A 23,695-nucleotide genomic window follows, 5' to 3' on the forward strand; every position below is an offset into this window, starting at 1 on the left:
TGAAAACCTGAAGGAAATAATAATGTAAACCACAGCTTTATTGAAAATGCAAACCTGTACAATGCAAATATATACCCCCTGCAAATGGTGTTAACACATAAAACGTTTGTACTAGCATGAATTTGAGCTGAATTAGTTCCTTTCATCCCACATCTGCCATGACAGATGTTTGAATCAGGCAGTGTACATATAAATCACATTTCCTGTGAATCCCAAAACATTGACATATCTGTCTAATAAAACTGAATATATTGTCATGATTATAGGCTGTATAATTCAGTCTATTAACATCAGCTTTTCTGTTGGTCCCAGGTGCTCCTTGATATTAAAACTTCTAACTTAGTCTAGGTTGTACGTTTCACAAAGATGACAAAACATTTTCATCTTATATGGAGGCCTGATCATCTAACCTGTTTGTGTTACACTGACACAATTCATACACTGACAAAATTTGATTAACTCTCCACCAAAAATACTTCACTCAAAGTTAAATATAATTAAATTTCTCCTTTCTTTCATAATCGTGCAATAACTGATTTGGTTAATGCAGCTGATCAGAAAAATCAGATTTTTTAGTTAATTATGAGGGAGTGAGTATGACTTTAGTCTACTTTTAGCAATATTTCAGCAACATCCTAGCAGTGGTTAAATTTGAAAAACAAAAACACACTATGCATCTGGTAAGGTACCTAGTATCCTTGGTGGAGTACCGGCAGTGTACCTAATGTTTGTTACTAAATTCAAGCTAATCTCCATCTTGTGAGGCATATTTCTCGAAATGAATGTTTGTTCTATTACAAATAACAAATGACTCACAATTAGAAGTTTTAACAAAATTATCTAAAGCAGACTGACATTTCAAAATGGCACAGGTGGGGTTGAAACACTTCATGATTTGTAACTTTGAAATCACAATTTAAACAACATACACTATATCAGAAATTATTGCAAATAACAGAGTGTTATAAGATGGAATATTGAAATATTAATGATTACTAACAACAGGAAATCACATGCTAAAAAACATTAACTGTAAGAAAAACACATTAACAGACAAATACAAAAAGCACTTTTCAAATCAAGGGACATACAATAGGGGTTGTGACATCTAGTCAGACCCATGTATTCTGTGCAAGTGTTTGGCTCATTTCACTAGTTGAAGAAAAACCTGTCTAGAGCAAATTTTCTTATTCAGTACAGGACTTTTGCCTTGGAGCAAGTGCTTGTCTTCAATCTGGTAGCAATGCTGTGACAGTGTGCCTGTTGTTAAATAAGAGAAACAAAACAATTCTCATAGTCATATGCTGTGAAGTTAACTTGTGCACGACGTACCCAAATCCTCCAAGTACTCAGTTCTGTGAAATAATACCATGCTCAGCACTCAATCCCCAGACTGTTCTACATAAAATGTAAATGCTATTGAAAAGTTTCTTCCAACATAAATGACAAAAATCATCCTCCATTGAACTCTCCAAAGAGCCCTCTTCTCCTGTACAACTTTATAATTATGCTGTTAATCTAACCAACTTGCCCTCAAATACAAAAATATGTGCCCTAACATATGAAAAAATGTAACAAAACTTGTGAAAAAAGTGTAGCAGAACCCATAAAAATAGTATGAAAAAGAATGAGAAAATTACTGTTTTGTAATAAAAAACGTTAATTTGAAAATAATACCATTAACTGGCTTCAGACATTTATAACTCTGAAAACAAGTGAAGAATTCAAATCAAATGTGCTTGAGCTCTGTCAAACAAGCATGAATCTCTTAAATATTGTTTTCTGTGACCATTGATTAAATGCTCCAAAAGTAGAAATCATAGAAATCGTAAAGCATGATTGTTGATGTGTCATTCAGAATACACTTAAGATGAGAACAATCATTTAGTTTTCAACTAATTGCAAACTAAGTGTAAACTATATCCAGTTTCATATACTAGTCCTTTTTAGTTCGGTAAACGTTTGGAGTCAACTCCAAGTCTGACGTTTATGAAAACAGTAGAGTGTGAACATATCAAGCATACCAAATATGTATGTTTCCATGACAACCCATGAAATAACCCAACATGACCTGAATCTGTTCTGAGAATGGCCTGTTTCTGCAGCTGTTCTGTCGGACAGAAGTAAGAGATGTCAATCTCCATAACACCTGTCATTTGGTAACATACAATATGTATGCAGCATTCGTAATTTAATCCCTGATATTCGGACAACCCCAATTTCCATCAAAATACCTTCATTTTGTGAAAATATGAACTTAAAATAAAATGTCTTGTGTTCGATACAATATTTCAAGTGGAAATAAATTTATATGCAGCAAACTTCACAGTAATCAAAAGCAAACATCTTATTTGTAATTCATTAGGAATGTGAAGACACATGCAGCAATGTTTATTGTCTACAATATTCAGTCAAATTGTTATTACATGAATGAGCAAATTAACAGTTCTGGAACTTTAAATGTTTTTGTTCAGTCAGCTGCTTTTCAGTTTGAGCAAACAAATAACAATCAATTTAACATCACAATGATAGACACAGCAAATTAATACAGAAAATAAATCATTGAATACCTGAAATGAAAACACATAGAAGAAACACTTGTGTTTTGTCAACAAAGCAGTTATTAGTCAATTAGACAAATATCAAAGTTGATAAAATAATCAAAGTTGTTTCAGAATCGGGACCTTCTCATGTGCATCTGTCAAATCTGATGCAAATATTGGACATTGAATATTGGAAAAACAATTAAAGCAAACCCTCCACAGCTGTAAGCTAGGCATGAACACTCATGCAAACAACTTTTGTGATGAAATGGTGATGCAGAACGAAAACCACGGTCATGGTACAAATGTTGTGATATGTACTTGACAGTGTGAACAAAGTCCAATTAAAGTTGTTGTGTAGCAGCATTTTTAGCAAGCATCGCTATTTTCAGTTCCAGTTGTTTCCGGTCCATTTAGTCAACAGAATAGTACTGGTTGCCCAGTTCTGATGTCAACAAAGAATGCTGATATTCATACTGGACAAAAAAGTTAGGGACATATGTAAATTCTGAAATTCTGAATTATGATCACTGACACACTAATAAAATATCAATAAAAAAAATTCCAACATCCCAAACTTATTTTGTCCAGCATAGTTTCCCCAAACAATACATCATCAAACAAGACAACATATAAGGCTGCAGATGAAGACCTACAAAGCCACACAATCATGATCGAAAACTTCATGAAGTTTATGTACAACATTGAACAGTGTGATTGAATCAAGAATTGTCAAATCATCCAAACATTCATCCATATATTGCATCTTCATCTGCTGTGCAATTTGATTCACATTATATTCAGCATCTAAATATACAAATAATTGCGCACATTATAGAAAAAATGTTCACAGGGGGAAGTATGACCTGGATGGAATGGTTTCAATGGCCTATGTCTCTAGAATATATTTCTAGATCTTGCCCCAATTACAAACACAATCACAGTGACAATTCAAGAGAATGTATATTGCCTTGTCAATCCCAAACATTTAACCAATGTGTCACACCATTTAGGATTTGCTGTTATCCTAATGATGATTGACACATGCCTTGCGCCAGTTTTAAACATGTAGAGTGATAAATCCTCCACAATTATGATGCTTTATAATACCTGATGTTTAATATTGCCAAATATCAAGATGCATATAACATATTGTTCCCATCAATAAGTTGTGCTACTTCAAGCAGAAGCTTGACTTCTCACATTCTCCTAGTATTCCCATGCTTGATGGCAACCCAGTTAACAAAGATCAAAATCATTAAAGGTCCCTAAACTTCTGTATACTGTTGTCTCTCATCATTACAAGAGAATATTTATAGAGTAGTCATCATCATCATCCTGTCAAATAGCATTCAAACTTTCCTTGTTTTGCTGTAAAACTAATTTTCACATAACATGTGGGAAAACATGCTTTCCATATTCAGGTTAAATAGAATAACTTTCTTTTGACAGAAGCCGAGTTGAAATATACTCACTAGAAACACATTAATCCTACACATTGTCATACACTACTAAAATCACCCACCTGGTGAAACATTAGCACTGATCTATTTCATCAATTTGTTCACAGTTATTAAGTTAATTTACCCTAATTTTCACAGAAATTCTGTTGAATTATAACAGCAAGACCAGCCATTTATCTGAATCAAATTACGTTTTTATCTTTGGAAATCCTTCTTCTGCATAAAATGCATTCAGCATTCCTTAAAGACAACCAACGTCTCTCCTAAAAAGGACTGTTGTTAAAACATGAGACTGTACATATTCACAGCACATAATTAGGTCACTTTGACTTCCATCCTCGCCGTAATTCTTTCTGGACGATCTCCTCCTCTTCATCATTATAATCAAACCCCTTCTCATTAACACTTTCTTTGTTTACATCCCCGAACTGCTTTTTCCCCTCAACCACCCTAAACAGTGGTCTTTTATTGTCAGTCAGCTTGCTTTCTCCTTGCATAGACTTACTCCCGCTAAGAGCATTTTTTCTCTTTGCATCATAAAGTTCTTCTTTCCTTAGTCCAGTCATCTGATTGTCCTTTTTCTCAAACTGTTGCTGCCCTCTAACTGCATCACCTCGCTGCCCTCTGACTTCATCACCTCTTTTCAAAGGGTCACCTCCTCCATTTTGGAAGCCCTTAGCTCTCTGAAGGTAGATGCTATCCAGGGGTTTGTTGTTTCCAGGTAAAGCAGCAGGTGGTCCCTTTGGAGAGCCGCCAGCCTTGTATGTCTGGAACGTATTATTTCCCATCAGATGTCTGGGTTTGTCTCCATTATTGAACTGCCTCTTTTCATCTGTTCCAACATTCTGTTTCTGAGCTGGGAAATTACTTTGACGAAAAGCATTCTGTCCAAAAGGTTTCTGATTTTGGTTTGTAATGCCCAAAGGATTATTCAAGTTACTGGTTTGAGAGCGCTGGCCGAACGTTTGTTGTGCCCCAAATGGATTGTTTGGTAGTCCATTCCGTTCAGGGAAATTCTGGGTGTTTCCAACATTATTCTGTGTCTTAATAATCCTTTGGTCTTGTGACTGTCGCTGGTATCCATTCTGGTTGCCCACCTGACCATTAACCTTTGACTGACCCTGCCTAAAAACCACATTATTGCCAAAACGTCCCTGCTGCTGCTGTTGTTGTTGCTGCTGCTGCTGCTGCTGCTGTTGTCGCTGCTGCTCCCTATAACCCTGAGAGATATCTTTCATCACTGGCTTCAGCGAAGTTCCAGCTGCTGAGGGTCGTTTATTCCACACTTTCTTTTGTAGCAGCATGTCTGCCTTGTTGTACTTATCCTGTAAATCATCAATTCTCTGAATCAGATGCACTTGAACCCATTCCTCAATCGTCTCTCTATCAAAAACACTCTTCAAAGATTCACGTACAGGAATCTCAAGCTTCTTAAGCTTATCCAGAATCTTGCCAAGCTTCTTCTTCAAAACTTTCATCTGTCCTGGGTTTGAGAACTGGTTCTTTACATGGTAGTTAGTCATCCAGCCCTCAATTCTCGACTGAAGGCCAATATCACTGTGATATTTGTCCATGTCTCCCCACAACTGCTGCACCGCATAGTAGAACATACTTCCAGGGAACTTGCAGTCTTGAGATATGATGTATGAATTATTTACTTTCTTTGGAAAATCAAGCTCAATCAATTTACTACACCTGAGCATCTTGCTGGTGACATTGTGTATGTCTGCTGTGAACCCACCATTTTGAATGGCCATTAGGTTGACAGCCATTGATGGAATTGAAGATGGAAATAGTTCACACAAGGTGGCAAAGTGATCATACCTCTGCCATCCAGTCATTGCAAATCCTCGGAACTTTTCCAAAGGCAGAATGTCCTTGATTTGCCTCACAAGCTGAATCCAGTTGATGTGGTTCTCAAGGTGATAGGAGACATTGGTGAAGAACTGGGCACTCCCCGTGGCTCCCTTGAAGGACGAGGCTGCCCACACTCCAGAGAAGTGCTTGCTGTACTTGGCCCACATATCCTTGGGGAATCTCTCACTGGGATGGGGAGTGTAGCTCCACACCATCAACTCTACCTTGCTTCCCAACCCTGATTGCTGAAACACAATTTGCATCTAAAAGATTATTTGATTCTCCATAATATCACTATGAATAAAACCAAATACAATGCTTTGGGAAACGTCTTATTTACTATGCTACTGTGAGGTAGAGTGAGTATGGTTTTAAGTCGTTTATAACAATATTCCATCAATATCATGGCGGGGGACATAAGAAATGTGCTTCATACATTGTACCCAATGTGTTCCGCACAACAAGCAGAGACTTAAACCTTTAGGCTACCCCACTGCTCCAGAGACTGAAAGTGTAAGTGAGGAGTGAGCGTGTTTTTACTCAACCCCACTTGGAACTGTATTCCAGTTATTACATGGTGTCAGTTTTATTTGTACCATATGTACCTGTATCATCTACCGCCTTCATGAAACCTAAGGTTTGGAGCTGACAAACCCAGAAATATCAATCGTAACCACGATTCGAACACAGAATCATAAGTTCTGTCATTCCAAAATGACACAATTCTGAACAGCCACTTATGCCAGCTAAGTGCTACTCAACAACAAGTATACAATACATGATACGGAAAACATCTAAAAACAAATGAAGAACATTACCTCAATCAAGCGGTCTGGCATATGACGTAACTCATCATCCCACATGATAACTTTGGTCTTGGGGAACTTGGTTCTCACAAACTCTGCCACCTTCTTGACATGCTGGAGGAACAACTGGTACTTGGTGATGTTGTGTTTCTTCATGTAATCGGCCGTCAAGCCTCTCCCCAACTCGTAAACTTCATCACAGCCTATATGGACATAGGGAGACTCTTGGTGGAGGGACATCATCTGCTCAATTATCTTATTGATGAGCTCATACGACCCAAGCAGGACAGGAGTGATCACTTGTGGTGTGTCTGCTGATTCTCGCAAGTGTTGATACTTGGGATACTTCAGAACAAACTCCATATGACCAAATGTCTGAACAAGTGGGATGACTTTCAGTTTATTCACCTTGGCAGCATCAAGCAGACGTTTAATATCATCCCTGTTGTAGGCATTATTTGCAGCAAGGATCTGGAGTTCATTATTATAGGGAAACATATCTTCATATTCCAACAGCAAACCTGTAGCTCCCAGCTTAACCATTAGAGGGAAAAGACTAATGAGATAATCGATCTTGGGAGGAGCCCCTTTCAAATCAACATGGACTATGTGTTCCATCCTTCTGAAGCGTTCAGTCATCACAGCATCCGGCTTGACGTACAACTGTGGATACAGAATACCTCCAGTTTTCTTCTCACTGAAATCCTGGAAATTGCTCCTGGGATCGTCTTTCACATCTTCCTTTATTTTGAAGTCTTTCCTTGGATCTTCCTTCAGATCTTTGTCCTTGTTATTATCTCTACCATCTCTGTCGTCAGTATCTTCTCTGAACCTGGATTCCACATCCATTCCTCTTTCAAGTTCCTCGTCAGATCCAAATTGTTTTGGAGGTTCCAGTGGCATCTGATGGATCCCCCCATACTTGTTCTTGCCCTTGAACATCCGGTTCTCAAAGTTGGGAGGGTCCTGCATCTGAGGGCCATCTTGAGACTTGTACTTCTTGCCCATGTTCCTTTGCTTGAAACCACCAACTTGACGATATTTCTCAAACCTAGAGTTAGAGGTGACAGAGGAGCCCTGATTCCAGGAGTAATATGCAACCAATGTCCCAACTAGCAGGAGTATTGCCAGAACCAACAGTGCTGGCTTCCCCCTCAACATGATTCTTCCTCCACTCCGGTGTCGCCTACGCATGTATATCTGCAAACAAATAACACATCAATGCCATGGACTGTGTTGACTTAACTTTCAACATAAGGTTAGAATTTTCTTTCCATGGATAGCTAGATATCTAAGTAATTTGGGCATGAAAGTGTTTGTGTCAGTATGTTAACACAGCTGATATGGATTATATACCAGCACATTCTGAATTATGTTACTAGAGTTACACATACGTACTTACTCACACAGGTGAGTGAGTGAGTTTAGTTTTACGCTGCCCTCAGCAATATTCCAGCTATATAGCAACAGTCTGTAAGTCTGTAATTCGCTTCGTTCAAACGAACATAAATTATTTACCAAGTACAACATACTCGTAATACAGGGTGCTGTCTCCGCGCCAATATTCCAGCTATATAGCAACAGTCTGTAAGTAATTGAGTCTGGACCACACATCCAGTGATCAACATCACGACCAACGATCTGTGCAATTGGGAATTGATAAAATGTGTCAACAACGTCAGTAAGCCTGACTGCCGGATCCCATTGTTCGTCTCTCATGACAAGCATATGACTGAAGATACATTCTAACCCTGACCTTCATGAATCTTACTTATAAGGGGCTTCAGCAAAAAACATGTGTTAGGTGAACTTGATTATTAGTTGGTTTGTGCAGGTCAATAAATCCAATTGCGTAGACTGGTGTTCATGAGGTCAATCACTGGAATGTCTGGTCCAGTCTGGAATATTACATTCACTGTGACTGCCATGACTGATAACATAGCTGGATAATCCCAGGGTGAGATGTTAAACAACGAATCAAGAAACAATAACATATGAATCTTTCCCTGACTTTCTTTTGGAAGGACGGCACTGACAGCTTCACATTTTGTATCCATGTCGGGAATCGAACCCGGGTCTTCGGCTGATGAGTGACCTCTTTAACCACTGGTCTATCCCAACGCTCCCTTCAAAAAGGTTAATGGTAAAGATGTTCAAATTCAGCCCTACTATAGAGTGAGTATGGTTTTATGCCACTTTCAGCAATATTCCAGCGATATCATAGCTGGAGACTCCAGAAATGGGCTTCACAGATCATGCTTATGTTGGAAATCAAACCTGGGTCTTTGACATGATGACCTAACACTTTAACCACTAGGCTACCCAAATGCAATAGATTATTAACATATCTTTATGATTACGCAGAATATTCTACTTAAACTAATAAACTAGATCTACATCTGACACTTTGTTTAAAGTAACATCTTAAATGCACTTTACATTTTTATCCTTTGTTCAAACTGGATGACATAGTCTGGAAGGAACCCAGTCAACATATAATATGATATATACACACTAATTTCATTTTCAATGGCCTTTCCTCAGTTGATGGTCCTTACAAGTTGCATCTGTTTCTGGATTTTGCACTCAGTTACTCCATACGAGATGCCTATTTTGTGATATGGCGATAAGACTGTATAGTGACTCAAATATCCACCAGAACCAAGATAACAGGTCATGATAAAACCACAATATTTACACTGCCAAACCCAATCTTTTTCAGACACCTTACCTGCCAATCTACAAATATACAGTAAGTGAATGGATTTTTTCATGACCTTGGTACAGTGAGCACCCATTTTTTAAACAACAAATATATCTACCCCTAATTCACACAAACACCATGTAGAACACCTTTTGTACATGTTGTATTGCAATGTCCAAATTGTAAATCATGTGAACATAATCACCAAGCTCTAGATACGCTTTTTGCAATCTGGGTATTTTACCCATGGTGTCTGTTATAAGTGGGTACTTTTCAGCGAGTACTCAAATTTTCCGATACCCACCCATTTTTCAAAATGTGGGTATTTTCTGTGCCAGTAATTTAAATAATGTTAAAAAAAGATAGCTTCAGTCAACTGTTTGCACTTCTGACATGAACATGGCAGTTACATGGAGTACCATCACTTGCTCAGACTTTTCTAAGGAACAAACCTATCTTTGCGAATGATGATAAATGCAGCTTAGTCTTATCCGATTATCTATTGAAAGATAACAACAGACATTTTAACTTGTTACATTTGTGTGATTGTTCCTGTCTCTAGTTTATGATGTTCATTTACATAGTAAAATCCAATCTTTAATCCACCTGAACCCCTCATAATATTTGACAGCTGGCCACTGTCTGTTATGTATTTGTTTATACTGGTAAGTCTGTGTATGCAAAGCATTTCTGTAATGAAATGAAACACATGTGTAAGCTTGATCAATTTTGTTGAGCAGTTTTTGAAGAAAACTGGATAGACTTCATCCCCTATTTCACTATTATCAGAGGGAAATTCCACAAAATTTATCCAACTTCAAATGTCTCTAAACATACAAAAAACTATAAAATATTTTATTAAATATCATATTTAAGTCACTTAAGTTCAAACAGCTGTAGAAGTGACAAAATTAAGAGACCTGATGGACAAGGTGTGAGATGCACACCTTTAGAGTCCCAATGAATCACACTTGGAAGCTCAATCAATTCTGTTGAGCAGCTTTTGTGGAGAAGTGGATAGACTTCATCCCCCAAAACACTATATTTACAGAGAAATTCAACAAAATTTATGAAAGTTCAAAAGGAATTAGAATTGGAAAAATAAATACAATACAAAATCAAAATATGTGACCGAAAAATATGTGAGTCCCGAAAGAGCACATGTGTAATCTAAATGAATTCCATAAAGTAGTTTTGGAGAAGTGGATAACGTACACCTCCTATATAACACCATATCAATTTATAGTCATTCCAGTAACTAGGAAACCAGAAGCACTAACATTTCCTTTTGTCGGCATAAAAAGGTTATCCTTCTATCAGCACTTTGACACATCAATAACAATGTACATTGTTTCACAGAGCAGTGTACAGTACTGTCTGGTTTGAGGACTGTGTTCTCTCTGATCTATTGATTTCATTCTTGTATATCCATATCGTATGCCAAGGTTATGAGGGTCTCTTAACTTCAAAAATATTAACACTAACTAGTACTTTATTAAATTTGTCATACAAGAATATCAGTAGCTAGGTAGTGAACACCTGTGAAGATCTGGGTTAGAATTGATCTTCCACAATGTACCCACTTTCTGCAGGGTGAACAGAGGCAATTTTGAACAAATTCCCCTGCTTAAGGTGAGACCACATGTGTCACATGTGCTTCGTTGTGGACCAAAATCCTAGAAACTCTCAGGAGTCAAGTTTCTAAACATGGTCACCCATCCAAGGACTTGAACCATGTTTTGGCCTGAACTCTATATGCATAGGACCACACAGCACCACATATCTATAATACAAGTCATAATACCTAATATATACCCGTTAGTGTGAAAGAAGAATGATATATGATGTGGACATATTACCATAAGCAGTCAAACAGTGTTGTAACGAATTTGGCGGAATCTACAAAAACTGCAAGCTATCCAATGTTTAACACAACCACAAAAGGGATGGCTAACTAACTAACAATCCAGACAATCTTCAAACTTGAGGAAATATAGTTTTATGTGAAATGAGTTTTTCTATTTTTCTCCAGAAAGAAGCATATTTTGACGTGATGAACGACATGATTCAAAGTTTTAGGATCTCAAGTGCCCCATACTTGTGCAATGCACATGATGCAGCACCAGATAATGTTAGGTGGTCAGACTCACTGACTGCAAGTCATCGTATCCAAGTTTGCTCATAACTCAGGAGAATGTCTTGTCCAGACACAGCTATTTACAAGTTTCTGTCGTGTGGCTGGTATATTGCTGTGTATACTGGTAAACAGTACATAAAACAAAATTCAACCACTAATGTGAAGCCTACTCATATCAGTTTTCAAAACTCAGTGTGCTGGGACCAAGTTTGTACTTCATGAGAGTTGTGAGTTCCACACATCAAACCCCGTGAAGGTCCCGGGGTAGAATAGGCCTTCAGCAACCCATGCTTGCCATAAAAGGCGACTCAGCTTGTCGTAAGAGGCGACTAACGGGATCGGATGGTCAGGTATAATATAATATATCATAGTGCCTTGAGCACGTACAAGTTGCATTGACACATGCGCTATATAAATATGTAATATAACACTGAATATATATATACCCATTGCATACACAGCTTTCTGCGGGAGTTGACTTACTATAACACCTGCATGAATTGATTTAATAATTAATCTGTTGGACACATTGACAACAGAAGTATTTCTGCTACAAGTATATTGATTCACTAACAATGCCTGACCTGTATTATCCATCGAAATCATTTGAGTGAAAGTCCAGTAAAAGTGAATCCATAGCAATATATTATTTAGGTCATCTCAATAACTGCAGTATGTTTACCCCTTATCCTGTGCATAATCCTTATCCTGAATGTTTAATATGCTTAACAATGGACAGGTCAGTAACGTCCTTGACCACTGGGACCGACCAAACTATACAATGTAAAAGCAGTATGAAACTAAAACATTATGCTGCATTTTGTTAAGGTGATATACCTTTGTGCAGTCTGCTTCCAAGCTACAGTATCAAGTATAACAGTAATTTCCAACGCAAGTAACATCAGTCTATGAGTCATGTTTACAGTCGCCGTCTTGGATATTCCAACGCCACATTTGTGCATCATGTGACTCTATGCCACCTGTAAAAAGTGCTGTCAAGGTTAGCGTCAGGGCAACAAGTCTGACTTTCACAAGCAGGGTAGGGTTTGGTTTCAAGGCTATGTAACAGTTAAAATCTCATTTTTTGCATTATAGGACATTTTTATTATATAACTCTTAATTAACAAGGTTAACAAAGATACTATTAACACATGGTCTGCTCTCTAAGTATCTAGTTGTGGATAAGTGATTTTTAGGGGTTTATTTTCAACTTTGTTGACGTCCATATTGATTCTGACGGATTCATTCCAACGGAATACTAGTATCCCTGGATCTTATGATTCAAGTGTACAGGTTACAGTATGAGACAGTACATTTCACAGTTTATTTATTGAATGGACAGTCACTGATTGCTTCGTGATCCAGGAGTACAAGGTCATTCCAATATGCAATATTTATATTATCAAGTTACACTCTGTGCTGAGAATTTTGTACACAGGGAATTACTGGAATCGTCTAAAGCCGATATTATAATTCTTACATTTAACACATTTTGACAGTTGTTGGAGGTGTGGCCTCCTTAGTATTCACTCCGGGTCACCAAACTTCCGGACTATACTGTTTACATTATCTGGATACAGTTCCGGTTTCTGCAAGTTTGTAGACTTTCAAGTTTCGAAGTTTATTGTACAGATAATTAATTTAACACCAAGGGGAGTCAACTGAGACTGGCATACTGTACTGCAAGACTGCTACAGCCACAAGGACACAGGCTGACAAGCAAGATATCCAGTTCCGATCACAGTCCAGATGACAGTCAGTATTGTTTCAAGACCGCATATTTTCAGTTTGATGCATATTAAATAAACTAGTTATTGGAACTTTACCTACTTGTTGTGTGATCCTTCTGCATTTTGCCAGTTTCGACATTCATTATCTGTTAGGTCATTGTGATATATTTTCACTAGACTTTGTCTCTGAACTCTGGTATTTATTTTATCACATTTTGTGACTGGTGGCAGCATCTATTTTATTTTTGTAGTTTGTCTATGACTATTTTTTTATTAGACCTTAGCCGTTTCATTACAATATACTTCATCACAATCAGACCTGATTTAATCAATGACAAATAATATCACCGACGGTAAGTTGTAACCTGCAATGATGTAGTATAAATTAGTGTTGGGAATTAGTTGAAATCTCACAAAGCAATTGCAAGCAAGCAATCTTCAAAAAAAACCTGGTTAGGCTCATTTTTTAGATTTTCCTCTTAAGATAGTTATTGCAGATAATTTTTAAAAACCTTTGGTTCTCTGTTGTCTTTTGTTTCACTTACAAACCCTGCAAATTTCAACGTCAATGTAAAATGACACATGTTACTTTAAAGTGATGGCTAATACATCATGAACAAAAAATCCCAGCCTCTCTTCAAAAAGTCTTCAAAAATATTCAGTCATGACTTTTCACTAAGAGAAATAAGTTTTCTGAGAGTTAAATACGTTTTCCCTCTCACAATAAATACTTAACATATAAATTCTTCTGATCATAGAAAAGATACTCTTTAAAGATATTTTTTCAGATCGTTTTTAACTGAATCACTGGTAGACCAGAGCAAAATGTGTACACAGCTGATTGCAAATTCCAGTTTAGTTGACAACACCGATGTACATTTCGGCAGATGAAGATACGAATGTTTGCATACATCAATGGCTTGAGCCGGTAGATCACCAAGTGTTTCCATCTACAAAGCATGGTTTCTCTTGCAGGCAATTCTACACTTTAAGGTTGAAAATAGGACAGAAACCTCCATCCTTGCACAGTGCGCCTGATCCCTGAGAATTTTGGACAGCTTCACTTCAACTGAGGCACAGGACAAATCCATAAGTGTGGACAATATCCAAAGATATCTGAGCTTTGACTGCAAGTTGCAAAAATTTATCACATGCTGATATGTTTAGCTAGTTTACTGTAGCTGTCTAAGGGGAAATAAGTCTATATTCATTCATTCAATTGTTACGAGTGTGTATTTTCTGTATCTTTTGTTATTAAGTAATAATATTATTGGCTCACAACGTTTAGTGCTTTGGATAATAATTAGGATGGATCACATTTCGTGTAACAGGTGGTCAGCATTTTTAAGATTCTGGCAGCAGGTTTTCTGGAATTTACCTGCCCTTGGCTTTCTTTATGTTTACTTCCGGGCGGTTATCATAGATCTCTCCATGTTAATGGCGATGATCGTATTTGCTAGAACTTTCGGGAAATGACTGAGTATATATATAAAGGCTAGTTGTCATATTGAGAGGGGACACATAACTGGAGTATACAATCGCTGCCAATGCTTGATATCATAGCCGCCATCAGACCCCTCACTGTGTTACATTCTGCATAAACGATTCTCTCTCGCACTAAGACTTTGGTGAGTTTCCTACATTATATCTTGTGACACATTGCCTTACATTTTGTCTCTTTTGTATTGTATTTGAAATCGGTATTGTGAAATTGACTTGTGACCTTGTATAACTTGCTCTCTTTATTACATCTAATAATACAATATATGAATGTTTTAGACTTGTCTTTGTTCTGTTTTGCTGATTCACAGGGGGTTTCTTACATCGTTTGTCACGGCAAATTCTTAACCATAACATAATCATAAACAACAGCTAGTAACATTTCCCATTACATATAAGACTTCATATTGCGGTGTTGAGGACTGGTGCATTTATATGCAGGGGTGTGTCCCTCTCAACCAATCACTAGCCATGCTTCAAAAAGATTTGCAGTGATATGTAAGTGTTCACTAAACTACACCTTATGTAATTAATTATGCAACCCCAGTTCAATTTGATTGACAATTGACACATAGATCAATACGACCAGCCTCTGTAATATTGCTGGAATATTAATTGCTAAAAGTGGCATTAAATTAAACCCACTCACTCATTTGGACCATAGTACTAGAGGAAAGTCAGTTGAAACTGAGCAACAATGTACATTATCTGTAATGCACAAGTTGCACTGACAAATGCATCCATGCATGTAACTCTGAAGTAACAAACACAAAAAATCATTTGGCCATCATTTGTGTGGAGGTCAAAGAAGTCCACACTCATCAGGTACACAATGGTTTTGTGGGGTTTTTTTGCACGAGAGTGATAGCTTGTCGTGACTACATTAGCACTGGAGAAAGCTTTGATGTATTGGAGTAAAATGTATAGAGACAGGTTCTGGCACAAGTTAATCAACTTAATGCCATAATGGTCAATCGGTCTCCTTAACAACTTAACTGATCCTCACGACTTAACACTCTATATTTTGTAATACTTATTGACGCAAAAATTCAACTGCGTTGCGTTGACCGGCAAGCATGTAATACACAGTTCAACGATGAAATGCTAGGCATGAATTTCAAAGCAAGTTAGTTCCTGTATGAAACACAATGCTGAACCTCCGGAAAGAAAACACCTCACTGCGCTTATATCAACCGTTCGGTCATTAAACAACAGGCTTCTAATCACCCACAGCGGAAAATGACAGTATATGCACTAGATTCACACTGTGATATACCTATGGATTGCCTACACTCCCGTTGCATTAACAGTTTACCTGTCGGCGTGAATCCCTTTGAACACCTGTGCCCTCTACTTGGTGACAACGCAAACGAAGACTGGGCGATACAAAAATATGTATTGGCTTTGCCAGCGGAATAGGAAAGGCGAAATAATTTCTTGCCCGTGAAAGACTTCTAGTGATTATACAAAGAGCTTTTACAAATACTATTTACGCATAAACATACAGCCCATGTGCACAGAATAATAAAGATATGATGTTGTTGTTGGCGGTTGTAGTGGTGTGCCCCTGGAAGAAAGGTGTAATACTGACTTTCGTATTCAATGCTACATGGTTCAGCGGGAAGCATCCTTCTATCCATGGTGATATTTTTAGATCGATGTACTTGCTCCCCAGCTGCTGTAATCGCCGACAAAGAAATCGTTTATTTCCTAAACATCACTAACAAAACATCTTTTTTTATTTCTATATTTAGAAAGACAAGAATAAAATACTGGAACAAATCCCCGACACTACTGACCCTCACGTCGACGGCTAGAAGAACCCTGTCCTTGTCTTTATCATGTGCTTATGTTAATCGTGCCCAATTGGACTTCTGTACATATTTACTCCTGGTTTCAACAATGTGCGTCTTACATATCACCGTGTTTAAATTCTTTATGCTAAGTATTTTTTGGTCGACGCTTCCATAAAAACAAGGCATTAGGGTCTTTAAAGGACTGATGCTATCAGTTAACCCTTTCTGTTAAACAAGAATAGATGTAGCTGCAAAGTAAACCTTTAGCAGACATCTTTGTTGTTCTGTGTCTGTCGAAAAATACCGTTTGTATTGGTTGATTTCCTGTTAATGAACAGATTAAAATATTAAGAGAAGGGGTTACTTAGCAGACAACATTTCTAAGAACAAATATTGTAATAGCACAATTATCTCAATGCTGGGAAATAAACAACAGAAAAAACAACAGCAAAAAAATGAACTGAACACATCTCTTACACACTATAAACATACTTAAAGTTAATGACTTCGCTTTCTCTGTCCTCGTGATTCATTCAGATCTGAAAGAATGTCAGCTTATCTGCAGTTGTCGAAGCCCTTACGAAATAACGTCTGACCTTGCATATGAAGCATTCAAGAAAATATACACAGTATTAAATACCAAAGCTAAACACTTGCATGGCAAACAGTTTGCAAGCCACTGAACCAGGGACTTATAGCCAGCCGTCTTATCCTCTCAACTACAGCGGCCGACTTACTTCAATTACTATACATCTATTGGCATCTGCATATAGTAGACTTGGAGGATGACTGGCCCGAGATGATCGCAGACCGGGGGCATGTCGCACATACCATGTGAAACTTTGATGTGCAGTAGGCGTGGAGATATGATATCATGCATGACATACGTACATTCACATATAATCCCAACAGGTACATGCATATGAAATACAAGATGAAAGAGATCTTTGTTTCTTTTTTAATTCAATCTGATATGACTTTTTATGAAACATTCTGCAGCCTCTCGTCTCTGATATCAAATACCGCTTAGACACCTGGTTAGGATAGGTTCCCGTAATTCTAATTCACTTGGGATCTTTAATTCATCAGGTTACATCCCTTCATGAGTATTGGTTCTATCCACCTTCTCACTAGAAATTACACTGCAACATTCATGCGATCATTTATTTTTTCCCGCCTGAACGACTGCAACAACCTCCTGTCTGGCATTTCTAAGGATCCGCATAACAGACTGCAAAGAGTGCGGGATACTACCGCAAGGCTGGTTAAGCTAGGAATCCATAGCAGTCTTAGTAAACTTAGTCCCAGTGTATTTCCTTACACGCCACCACTGAGACTCAGTAGTGGAGTGTAACGAAAAGAACTGAGGATAAGTTTACTTAGACTGCAGTGGAGTGTAACGAAAAGTGCTGAGGATAAGTTTACTTAGACTGCAGTGGAGTGTAACGAAAAGTACTGAGGATAAGTTTACTTAGACTGCAGTGGAGTGTAACGAAAAGTACTGAGGATAAGTTTACTTAGACTGTAGTGGAGTGTAACGAAAAGTACTGAGGATAAGCTTACATAGACTGGAATCAATAGATACGGAAACCTACGGGGAAACTTACGCGGAATTCGGCATGCGGTTGCTTAAGCGTTTGGTGTGGAACCATACATACGGTGGTAATACGATTTCTATTTCTTTCTGCGATGGCTCCCAACTGGTCAAGTCTTCAGCAGCAAATTGGTCAGCATGACCAAACATGCTAATAATTAAGGCCATGGCATTCAGAACTGTACAGTCAAAAAGAAAGAAACGAAGACGACGTGGCTGGTGGGTCCACAACACAACACAGCTGAGATAGCAACAGGGAGTGTAGCATAATCTTGTTCAAGAATTGAAATTAGATGGAGAGAGATTTCTGCAATATTTCAGGTTGACCAGAGAACAATTTACTCAGGTGTTATTTTATGTGGAGAAAGACCTTGTGAAGCACTCTTTGTCGAGAGAGGTGATCTGCCCAAGACAGCGATTGGCCATTTGCCTGAGGTAACAATATTTTTTTCTATAGCGAAAATATTAGATAGCAGGGACGGAAATTAACTTAAGCCATAAGAAGCCCACAGGACGGACTAGAAACAGAATTTTCTACTAGTCCTGCACAACATTCACTAGCCCTGGCAAATGACAAGTTTGATATTAGAGACTTACTTCCCACTAACATAGTGCAGAGATCTGGTTGAAATCGGCGCCTCTCTGCACTATGACAGTTGTAAGCCAATGGCATTGTAAATCATAGCAAGTGTCAAAAACATTTACAGGTCCATCGGACCAGTAGACTTAAACTGCACTAGTCCCGAGTAACTTTTACTAGTCTCCGGCCGTAGGACTAGTGTTAATTTCTATCCTGGATAGTCCAATTGATTATAATAAAGAAGAAAACAGAATTTAGGAACAGTCAATGACGTCATAGTCTAGACTTTCCGCATGCGATTTTCATTCTGATGCCGTACCGATCTCTCCCTGGTGCGATTCGCTTAAGAAAACCCAGCCGCAGCCGGACACATGGAATCATTTAATGTTTTTTATGTATTTTCGATTTTTTGCTGTATTACGCGTAAGATCTCCGCATAAGCTTCCGTATCTATGGATTCCTAGCTTTACTAAAGCCTAAAGATCACATCAAACCTAAGTGAAATCACTTCATTGACTACAAGTAACAAACTAACCCACACAAATTGAAAAGTAGTCTTTGGGAAATCTAGACTTGCTTCATTTAAGGCTATAGTATTGCAGAGAGAGCCGTGGGGAAAATAATGTGGTTCAGTTACTGTGAGACAGACTAGTCACTAATTCACCTTATCTATGCCCCATCCTTGAGTACGTTTATATCTGGCCTAAAGACACATCTGTTTAACAATCACTTTATTGTTCATCCATATTTGCTTTGCGCTTAGAGCATGCCCTGTGCGGAGTTCAGCGCAATATACGTATAATTAGTTACTTGTGATCTTTTATGGTTCCCAGCGATCTATACTTGCAGGTATGAAGAGATGGTAATATGCATCGGTTGATTGCTATAGTCCGTTTGGCTCAAAAGCGGACCGATGAATCGCAATGTAACTCGAAAACGAATACGCCTAACATCATACCAACTCTGTGAGGTTATTGCAGAATTTTTGTCCTAATAATAAAAAAGATGTTTAACAAACTATCTTTAAAATATTTGCACAGTTCAGTGTTTATTACGAGGGATGAGTGTCGAGAAAGACAAAGCCAGGTGTTCGAGAAGCACGTGCACAAATGCTGAGAAAGTTGTTTATTCATTAACCTGTGCTGTACTGTGCTGTGCTGTCTCCATACCTACTGGAACACCTGGCTGTCCCTTTCTCTGCACTCCTCCCTTGTAACAAATAGTGAACTGTGTCAATATTTTAATGATAGTTTGTTAAACAACTTTTTTAAGGAAAGAAAATCTGCAAAAACCTTGCAGAGTTGGTACGATGTTCTGATTATGACCAGCGTTTCACTAAGTATGTTTATTAGTTTTCGAGCTAGACTGAAATTCATCGGTCTGCTTTTGAGCCAAACGGACTATAGGTTGTATGCCCCGTCATTGTGTTGGCGATATATATACATGAGCAAAAGTCACGCAACACACCCTATCTTTCACAGTCTAAATATTATCATTACCTATAGAAAAGGAACTTAGTTTAACTTACTCTGGATAAAATGGTACTCAATAATAAAACGTGACATCTAAACGAAAAAAGCCCCGAAAAACTGTAGTTGATTCAGAGACGCAAACACGACAAAAATGACATAGCAGTAGTGCCGATAACGATGGTCGTATGGAGATAGCAAATGCGGTCATGTTCAAGATTCTGGCATACAATCCTAACGAACTCACATACACATATCAATGACCTAGCACAATGCCAACGTCTGGGGTAACCTCCAACAGCTGTAATAACACTCCCGATGCCATCACCCCGCACACCGATAACCGCAGTTGTCGTAAGTCTATGCTAAAGTATGGGAGTTACGATCACCTTAGCGCTACTGCTGTCGTAAGTCTGTGCTAAAGTATGGGAGTTACGATCACCTTAGCGCTACTGCTGTCGTAAGTCTATGCTAAAGTATGGGAGTTACGATCACCTTTGCGCTACGATCGCTTGTGATGGGATAAACTGATTTCATATCGTAATTAAAACACGTTCTGGACCGCGTTTCACGATGCGATCACAGCGCTACGATTATCGTGTCTCTCATACTTTACGACAGTCGTAGCTCAAAGATCGCTTTGTGAAACCGGGCCCCCAGTCAACTCTCATGTGTTGCCCGGGACACATTTTAGTTTGCTTGAAAAATTGACTGTTTGCTGATATGTTGCATTTCTCCCCTCTAACACCTTGGTAAATCTGTAAACTAACATAGCAATACCTCTCGCACATACACTGACTATGTTGTGAGAGGAGGTGGCTCCCGTAGGCCTCAAGGTTGTATACTGTGTTTAGCTGCTCCTAATAGCCTTCTCAAAACTCAAGTTATTTTTACATCTCCTCACCGTTCTTCGTATAAGGATACTGAATATACAATGACTACGTTCGTTTGAGCCGATCAGGGGCCCCGTGAGAATGTGTTAGCACCTGTATGTTCTTCACGTTCGTTAGTACATTGTTTGAATGACCAACTCACCTGTATCCTTGTCAGCCATCGCCGACACCGGTGCCGTTCCTTGGACCGGTCCCTTTCCATGTGTTTACGAGTGAGGTTACCATGACACCCCGCGTTGTGTAAATCACTAGGTGTGTTTACTTTTCAACTATCTCGTTATGTATCTTGTTTCTTGAAGAGCTATGGGATATTACGGTGATGTGCCTTCAACCCGAGATCAATGCAGGATACCAGCCTGTCTGTCTCTCTGTCCATGTACCTTAACCTTTACCTTGAATGCAAATTTCCTATATGAAGGTTTACATTTTCCTCCGTCTCACAGAGGCTCTATTCAAATTTAAATAGAGCTATTTTCTTTCAACACAAGTCAGGTATATTTTCAGTGACTCTGTCTAATATCAACCTCAACCGCGTCCACGTTACAGTCAGGCCCTTTGAAAGAGGTATTTTACTATTAACCTGATATACAAGGATTGTTCAAAGTCAGTTGGATTTTAACAAACACTGCATCCTTTGATCTCCCCGAAGGAGTTGTATCCCAGAGGATTCTATTTATCCCAGTAAACATGTGTGTCGTACTTAGCGGCTAAATGGTCGTGGTGTTTGACGTGCTTAATGTCATGGCAACAAACCAAGACGGTCTGGTAGCAAATTCGCGGGAAACTGAATCTTAGTTCACTTTACGCAAAATGTCCTCATAAAAAGTGGTGAGTGAGCTAGTGAGCATTTAATTTACACCCCATTAGCAACACTACAAATATATACGGCGGCGGTCTGTAAATGATCGTGTCTGGACCAGACAATCCAGTAAAACATATGCATCGTTCTTCGCAACTGGGATATGATGACATTGACACGTGTCAACAAAGTCAGCCGATCCTGTAAGTCACCTCTTACGACAAACATTGGTCGCTGAACGCCACTTCTAACCTGGATCCTCGCGTGTCTCTCCACATGGGAGCAATGTGTGTTGGCCAGTCTCCTTCTGTTACATGCAGAGCCACTCACTCCTCTATGATGGGGGTAAGTGACTGTATACGACTCCAAAATGGAAACAACACAACTTATTTGGGAACAGCTTATTTAATTCCGGCTCAGGCGCACACACACACACACATGAATATCTTTCTCAAAAGGGACACGGCAAGGTGAAAACGATAAGTAGAACTCATCACTTTTTTAATGGGAAATGCAATTCGCCAAAGGCGCGGGAAATACTCACTAACCAAGACTGTTAAAATTTGTCCCATCAAAAACACTCTTCATGGGGCATCTATATATTCAAAAGTTGAAGTTCTCGTTTGAGTCATGTACATTTAAGACTACTAATCTTTTGTTGAGCAAATTGTCGTTGATAATTGCAGGTCTATGTGTGTACGTGTGCGTGCGTTCGCCGCGTAAAACTACTTGGTTCTGAAATCCCAACTCATTCTGGTAACAAGACGATACGTAACGCGGACGCAGAGGACACACATTGGCCATTTTGTGAAACGCAACAGAACTGGGCGGTTAAAAAACAATACAAATTACATTTCGTGTTTTATATAAATTCCGTTTACTGATGTGCATGTGTTCCCGCTGTATAAAGTCTAAGTAAACTTAGTCTCAGTATTTGAGAGGAAGTTTAACGAACAATACTGAGGCCAAGTCTACTTAGACTGCACTGTATATTTTGAATTTTAGGAACACGTACATGTACATCTAACCCACTTAGCCATCGCGGCTACTACCAGAAGACAATGAATGCACTTGATTTACCAGCACTAGTTAAACGTTAAGAGTTAATAGTTTGTGGTTGTGGTCTCAGTCAGATTGTCAAATTACTAAACAGAAATGGAAGAAATGTCAAACTTACCTCACAAATGACACCACCAACATGCCGTCCCAATACGGACCTGTTGGGGAGCTATCTAAGAGACAACGTGATTGTGTCGCCAGAAGGCACTGCGCTGCACTGCATAAAGAACCTTTCCGTGACGTCTATCGTCTCATTGCGGTATACCCGTATCCCTCAAGCAGTGGAGCATTTGATTATAGGTTTATCTCACATTAAATATGAGTCACATTTTAAAAGCTACGTAGTGTAGTTTAAAATTATCACATATATAGATCAACAGTATTTGTAAGCTGATAAGTTATTTGGCAAGCATGCGAATGCATTGCCGATGGGCTCAGTTGCTTTTGAACAGTTGCTGAAAGGTCCCCTACTTACTCATGACCGGTTTGAACTATGGATGTATATACACACGTACACACATATACACATACATAGTGTTTCCCCAGGGGTCAGAACGGAAATGTAACTGGATGCATTTTGATTAGAATTAGGGCTAATATTTATCAAACGTATGAACCATTGGCTTTGAATAAATCTGTCCATCAGAAAACACTATCACGTTAGTTTAAAAGATTAAGTTACAATCATATTTCATTTCAACAACGATTAGCAATTTGTAAATATACACAGGAAGCTCCTTGCATCGACAAAAATGAACTCCAGCC

General features: G+C 38.5%; 1 protein-coding gene across 4 annotated transcripts; it reads right to left on the minus strand.

Annotated features, from left to right (window-relative positions):
- Positions 1-17: 17 nt before the first annotated feature.
- On the minus strand, positions 18-23,213 carry LOC137265212 (uncharacterized). Of its 4 annotated transcripts, none has more exons than XM_067800557.1 (3): positions 16,056-16,121; positions 6,682-7,869; positions 18-6,108 (listed from the first exon to the last, which is right to left on the minus strand). In XM_067800557.1, the coding sequence occupies exons 2-3, from the start codon at positions 7,861-7,863 to the stop codon at positions 4,327-4,329; spliced, it is 2,964 nt and encodes a 987-aa protein (XP_067656658.1). In that variant the 5' UTR covers positions 7,864-7,869; positions 16,056-16,121; the 3' UTR covers positions 18-4,326. The 4 variants fall into 4 exon arrangements, with proteins under 4 accessions (XP_067656658.1, XP_067656659.1, XP_067656657.1 ...); XM_067800558.1 differs by lacking the exon at positions 16,056-16,121 and adding an exon at positions 23,049-23,213 and having other exon boundaries at positions 2,179-6,108; XM_067800556.1 differs by lacking the exon at positions 16,056-16,121 and adding an exon at positions 21,215-21,330 and having other exon boundaries at positions 2,179-6,108.
- Between the last annotated feature and the right edge of the window lie 482 nt (positions 23,214-23,695).

This window comes from Haliotis asinina, chromosome 15 (genome assembly GCF_037392515.1).
Source record: "Haliotis asinina isolate JCU_RB_2024 chromosome 15, JCU_Hal_asi_v2, whole genome shotgun sequence".
NCBI classification, from domain to species: domain Eukaryota; kingdom Metazoa; phylum Mollusca; class Gastropoda; order Lepetellida; family Haliotidae; genus Haliotis; species Haliotis asinina.

Bases quoted from the DNA above. Each gene is read 5' to 3' on its own strand.
- LOC137265212 (XM_067800556.1), bottom strand. From the start codon at position 21,274: ATGGAAAGGGACCGGTCCAAGGAACGGCACCGGTGTCGGCGATGGCTG. The intron at 7,870-21,214 runs GTGAGTTGGTCA...ATTTGTTTGCAG, and splicing joins GATGGCTGACAAGGATACAG to ATATACATGCGTAGGCGACA. The intron at 6,109-6,681 runs GTAATGTTCTTC...ATTGTGTTTCAG, and splicing joins TGCCAGACCGCTTGATTGAG to CAATCAGGGTTGGGAAGCAA.